Source organism: Barbatula barbatula, assembly GCF_947034865.1.
Source record: "Barbatula barbatula genome assembly, chromosome: 21".
NCBI lineage: Eukaryota > Metazoa > Chordata > Actinopteri > Cypriniformes > Nemacheilidae > Barbatula > Barbatula barbatula.
This window is the reverse complement of record NC_136784.1, coordinates 5,104,788-5,110,787: the sequence shown is the minus strand read 5'-3', so window position 1 is coordinate 5,110,787 and position 6,000 is coordinate 5,104,788. Positions and strand designations below refer to the sequence as shown.

Here is a 6,000-nt window from a genome sequence, read left to right as displayed (position 1 = left end):
GGCAAATAAACATGACAACGTAATCCACAGCACAGCAACGGTGTAAACATTCTGGTAAACAACCAAATCATTTTAAGTCTTATTCTACATGCCCGAGTGTATACTGGGAGGACAATTGTGACCACAAAACCATTTGAAAGGTGTTTCACATTTGTTACCTGTGTCTTACTTTTTAAGCATAAACAGTATTTTCTTATAAAACTGTGACCAAGGTCAGACGATGTCATCTTATTCATCTGCCAAACCCTTTGAAAGAGACTTTTGAATTTAAGATATTTTATGCCAAAAACGTGTCATTGGCGTTTTTAACACCATTCTTCACCAGTTGAACTTAGTCGAGCTACAGCATCCAAAACTTTTCTCATTTTGTTGCTTTTATTGTCTAGTTTATAATATAAATATAACAACAGTCATTAAAATAATGTCAGACTTGTTCCAATTTAATTATTTAGATTCCTAAAAGAAATGTTTTAATAATTGCTTGATTTGTTTGGTGTGATGGGTTTACTCGTGTTGCAGAGCAGTTCTTTGTGCTTTACAAGTCCTCAAGGCTTTCCTAGGAGATGAAAAGCATTTGAGCTAGGAAGTGCTGTTAATGTCTGGCTCTGAGTCATACAAGACTACAAAGGCAACGGCCTCTGCTTTATTTCTCTTGGAAATGGCCCTTTAAAAAGCCTTTAACGCCAAAACTAACGCAGTGGGAAGTGTTTTACAACCCAGCCACTGAATTAAAGGAGCAGCAAAACCTTCAGCTCTGGTTGTAAAACAATTCAACATGGTAATAAAAATATGCACAATGAGCCTACTTTGTATTTCAGTTATTCTGTTATTAGATTTTATGTTTAATGGATATTTAGCATGACAGCAAACATGAATATTTCGATTGAAAATGAATGTTACGCAGAACAGATAAAAGTTCTGGAACATTAAACACCAGCATGGACATAAAACGAATGGCTGTCATTTACTGGGTCTTATATTTGGTAATTAGTTGTTTTCAACAACAAATACATTTTTTTAATTGGATTGCAGAATAAGAGTGCACAATAAAGGCAAAGTTGTGTTACGGTAAGAGAACATTGAAATCTCACCCTCATGCCATCAGACGCATGGCTTCCTTTCTTCAGCTTAACTTACCAAACGTTATTTTTCATATTAAAATGCTGTCATGTTGTCTTTAAATAATGGTACTCAAAAGAGTGAGGGTCAAAAATTTGTTTGTGTGTGAACTATTTTAAGAGTTCATTAGCAAAAACAGATAAATCAGTTTTAACTAATTTTCATAAATCATGTTTCTCATTGTGTTATGTTTTATTTTGTTTTATTGTGTTAGTTAGCTGCCTTTTTAAGTCATCATTACTTAATCAAAACAACTTAACTGCAGTTGGATTGATATTACTTGGAATGCACAATAAAAACATGATTTAAAAAAATTGCAAATAAACTCATACCCTGTTTCTTTGTCTCATAAAGAGCTGTTCTTCTGTTTGCCACAAGGAGGCAGTAAAGCACAACATTTCTCAATTGAAATATACTCTGCTGGTGTGCAACACACTAAACGTCATATTCAAATATGATATGGTGTTACGAACAGCAGATACATTTTATAATGTCATGCATCTTAGAGTGTTTAAAGTGCAAGATCATTCACTTTGGCCATAATCATGACATTGTCCCAGTGATGCCACACCACCAGCTAATTGGGCTGTGAACTATTCTCTCCGTCTCCCTTGGCAACAGGCCTCTAAATAAATGCTGAAGTGGTTTGGAATGATAAGGGCTATTCGGCGAGCTGTCTTTGTGCCATTACCACAGTTGGTGAGGAGGAGAGCGCATCTCATGTTTATAATGGAACAACTGTGCCATCCCACATGAGTCAATTGCTCTTACAAAGAAATACAGAAACGATAAAAAAGAGGCCAAATTTAACCGAGTAAAAAATAAACGAGGAACAGCAAGAAAAAATTAGCTGTCACGGGCACGTCACGACACCTTACATTACATAATGTGTTTGTTTGTCATTTAACTATTCGTTTCCTGAGATGACATCAAAGGATCAAGTTGGTTCCAAACAACAGGAAAGTAAAAAGAATAACATTATACACATCCAAATTGATCATTTCCTTGACAAATGTGATATTCTTTTTGCCCACGGCTGGTGCACAATTCAGGGAAGTGGTGTGTTCAAATTACATGTGCCAGAATGAAGAGAGAGACAGATTCGCTGGAAGAGAATCACATTATCACCTTTATGTGTCACCTAGAAACAGTACCGGTCTGAGTCAGCTCATTAGGCCAAGCCACTATACTGCATCGATATCCATTGCCTAGAAAATGTGCATTTACTGACTAAACAGGAACCTGAATTCAACAATCTGAACACTGTGTTCTGACAGAAATATTACATGTACATTACCTTTCCCCCTTGACTTAAACAATCCTAAAACGTAATCATTTACCTTTTATCGATTTCAATTTACGGATACATCAATACTTTCTGAATAGTCACAATTTAACAGCTGATTAAAGATCGGAAGTTGTTTCAACACTTTGATAAAAAAAGTTAAATATGGCTCACGATAAATGAAAAAGACAGAAGCTATTGTTCACATGTTAAAAAGTAAAATTAAGTTCATTCTTCCACAGCTATGGCACACTGTAGATTATGAAATCAGGTAAGAGAATTACAAGACAGGCATATAGAAATCGATCAGATTCCATCAAAGAAATTAGTTTAATCGATCTGTTCAGGGTGCACTTTCTTACGTCAAACCTTGTCGCAATTTCATGGCACGACATCAATAAAACCTTAAAGCAATAAATACAATTTAACCGAGGCGACAAACCGAAATTTACACGGCTCGAAGGATCATGCCAGCTTCCACTAGTGTGAATTGTGTTGACTGTACCCGTGCGTAAAACGCCCCTTTTACGCAATTGATCACGCAGCCAAATGAGAGACTAAATTCAGCACCGGGGCGCTATCCGTCAAAGCGCAGATCCATCACCTGAACTACAGCAAGAGCAGAGAGCACATTTGTCTTCAGTGTTATCTTCTAATAGCTAAAGCACAAACAATACTGGATCCTGTTGATCATGCGATGACGCTGAAAATGAATTTTAATTAGTAATTAATTCAGACGATGAACAAAAACTAAAACACCTGCGGAGGATATAACGGGAAACCAACCGAGAAACCAAGCGTGTGAAGTTGTGATCAAGAAGCTTGGTGGAACGAACTGAATATAATAATGTAAACTTAACGGACTTCAAATCTTAAGTGTGATCTTTCAAGAACTTTGGAGATCTTTTGAGAATGGAGAACTTCACCGTATCCAATGAGACTTTGGAAACCTGGACTGACCGCAGCGTCGAATACAAAGTGATCAGCGCCCTGATAGTGTTCCTAATATGCGCGCTTGGCATAGTTGGAAACGTGATGGTCATCCTGGTGGTCCTCACCACCAAGCACATGCGGACCCCCACCAATGGTTATCTCGTGAGTTTAGCGGTCGCAGATCTGATGGTTCTGATCGCAGCGGGGCTACCGAGCGTAACGGACAGTTTATTCGGTTCGTGGATTTTTGGGCACCTGGGGTGCCTGTGCATAACCTATTTTCAATATCTCGGAATTAACGCATCGTCGTGTTCCATAACAGCGTTCACCATAGAGCGATACATAGCCATATGTCACCCGATCAAAGCGCAGTTTTTATGTACGCTCTCCAGGGCAAAGAAAATTATTCTAGGAGTTTGGGTGTTCACGTCGCTTTACTGCGTAATGTGGTTTTACCTGTCCGACATCCAACAGGTGGTCTACAAGGATGTAACTATAGTCTCGTGCGCGTACAAAGTGTCCAGAAATCTCTACCTACCGATATATTTTTTCGATTTTGGCATCTTCTTTGTTGTGCCCCTTACTCTTGCCACTGTCTTGTATGGTCTCATTGCAAGAATTTTGTTTCTTAACCCGCTACCGTCCGACCCCAAGGAGGACAAAAATGGGCACGACAACTTCACCAGAGCGAAAAAGAACAATATAAAGAACTCCAGTCGATGCTCAAGCACAACTGCTGCGTCCAGAAGACAGGTGAGGAGATCACAAAACAGCATCTTTAATAGAGACTTTCCCCATCTAGGTTGCTTTATTTGCATTGCAAAATGTTTCTTTGTTTCGAAATGAGGTACATTTGAAGTATATTGGGTATTTATGAACCCTTCGATCCATACTGTATAGAAAAGAGGGAACATTGGAATTGTATTGGCTTTCATGGAAACGAGCCTATATCATGATCTCTGTGCTTTGAACATATTTATTGTTGTTTTTGCAGCAGCTTTTTACTACATTTCATAACACAACTTTTTTTGTTTTCCTCAAAATAGGTCACAAAGATGTTGGCAGTGGTGGTGATTCTGTTTGCTGTGTTATGGATGCCATACCGCACATTGGTGGTGGTCAACTCTTTCCTGCAGGAGGCTTATCTTGACATCTGGTTTCTGCTTTTCTGTCGCACCTGTGTCTACCTCAACAGCGCGATTAACCCTCTCATCTACAACGCCATGTCGCAGAAGTTCCGCGCCGCGTTCCGGAGGCTATGCCGCTGCGGGCGCAACGCGCAAGCGCAGAAGGCGGCCTACAGCGTCGCGTTAACCTATAGCGTTGCCAAGGAAACCTCGACGGTGGGGAGCACGGGGCATTTTTCAACCGATATAGACGATCTGATGCCGCCAGAGGAATTGTTTTCCGATAAGAAGCTGTATGCGCAGAACTGCGAGTTTACAATAGACACATTCAGTCAGCAGCGATTATAATGGCACACTCACAATGTTAGATATACCTTGAGCCCTTTATCTAGTGAGGGACAATATAACAAGTTTACTGTCATGACGTTTCATTACAAAGCCTGATAAAATGTGGATCTCACAACGTGCACCAACAGGGATGCTCAAAAATCGTGCTCTCTAGTCATCCTTATATGTTGCCAGCTTGCCAAACTGTTCCATAGAAATTGATGAGATGTAGTTAAGCTGGCATGTCTTCAAATTTACCATTGCATTTGTATTCTTCATTAAACGCACAGTGTATTGTATACATGATTCAGGGAAAAGTGAAGTATTAATCTCAATCTATCTTTGAGGGTCGCTATTTTGATTAATGATGGGTGCTTTTTCCTCTGCAGACCCCATGAGAAAACTGCTGAGCCTGCTTTATTCTACAGTTGCAGGAATATGAAATGAGTGTGCCATAGTTTACTGTTATGTCAAGGCATAATTAATATTTATGAAATGTATATTGATTTCAGTCGAAACATAAAACAGAGAGGATCAGGGTAATGTACACAATGTCTCAATGGACACAATGTCTCAACTTGAATGGGGGACTTGATGGCACAATTGATCTATCCGGCAGTTAAAAGCTATCAGGGAGCGGCTTTTATGTAAATGGTTTGTAAATAAGCGATTGATAACCTAACAAACTGAGAGCTGACAAAGAAGCAAGGCTTTAACTAATATTTATGGAAGAGCTTTTTAGTCGACTCTTTTTAAATCTACAGTGTGCAATTTATGCACCACCGTTACCAAACACAACTGCAAACTAATGACAGCTATCAATTTCACACATCATTGCTGTATATAGCTCAGGAACATATTTCTCTTTAAAAAATGTGGGTTAGCACACGATCCCAACAATATCTCTCTCTTTAGTGTTTTTATTATAGTTAGACTTGTATCTTAAATTCAGAACACATAAAAACTTTATTACCACCCTAGACCAAAACACAGTCATACTAAAAATACATTCATATAAACCAGATATAATAATGTGAGGTTATTATCTGCACTTCTTAAAGATGTGAAAATCTTTAAGTGAATCTGTGAAGTTTAGTAAAGAAAAAATGTCACATCTTGCTTGTTTTCTGTATCTCTACGGTTGAAGTCACGGTGTATATTATTATCGGTTCTTTTTAAATGTAACATTTGGGTGTCTCAAGTATGAGG

At 38.6% G+C, this 6,000-nt stretch overlaps 1 protein-coding gene across 1 annotated transcript; it reads left to right on the top strand.

The window, feature by feature from the left end:
- Positions 1–3,316: 3,316 nt before the first annotated feature.
- On the top strand, positions 3,317–4,812 carry trhrb (thyrotropin-releasing hormone receptor b; the record flags this gene model as incomplete). The annotated part of the gene is made up of 2 exons (XM_079485052.1): positions 3,317–4,090; positions 4,384–4,812. 2 exons carry the CDS (start codon positions 3,317–3,319, stop codon positions 4,810–4,812), a joined length of 1,203 nt encoding a protein of 400 aa, XP_079341178.1.
- Between the last annotated feature and the right edge of the window lie 1,188 nt (positions 4,813–6,000).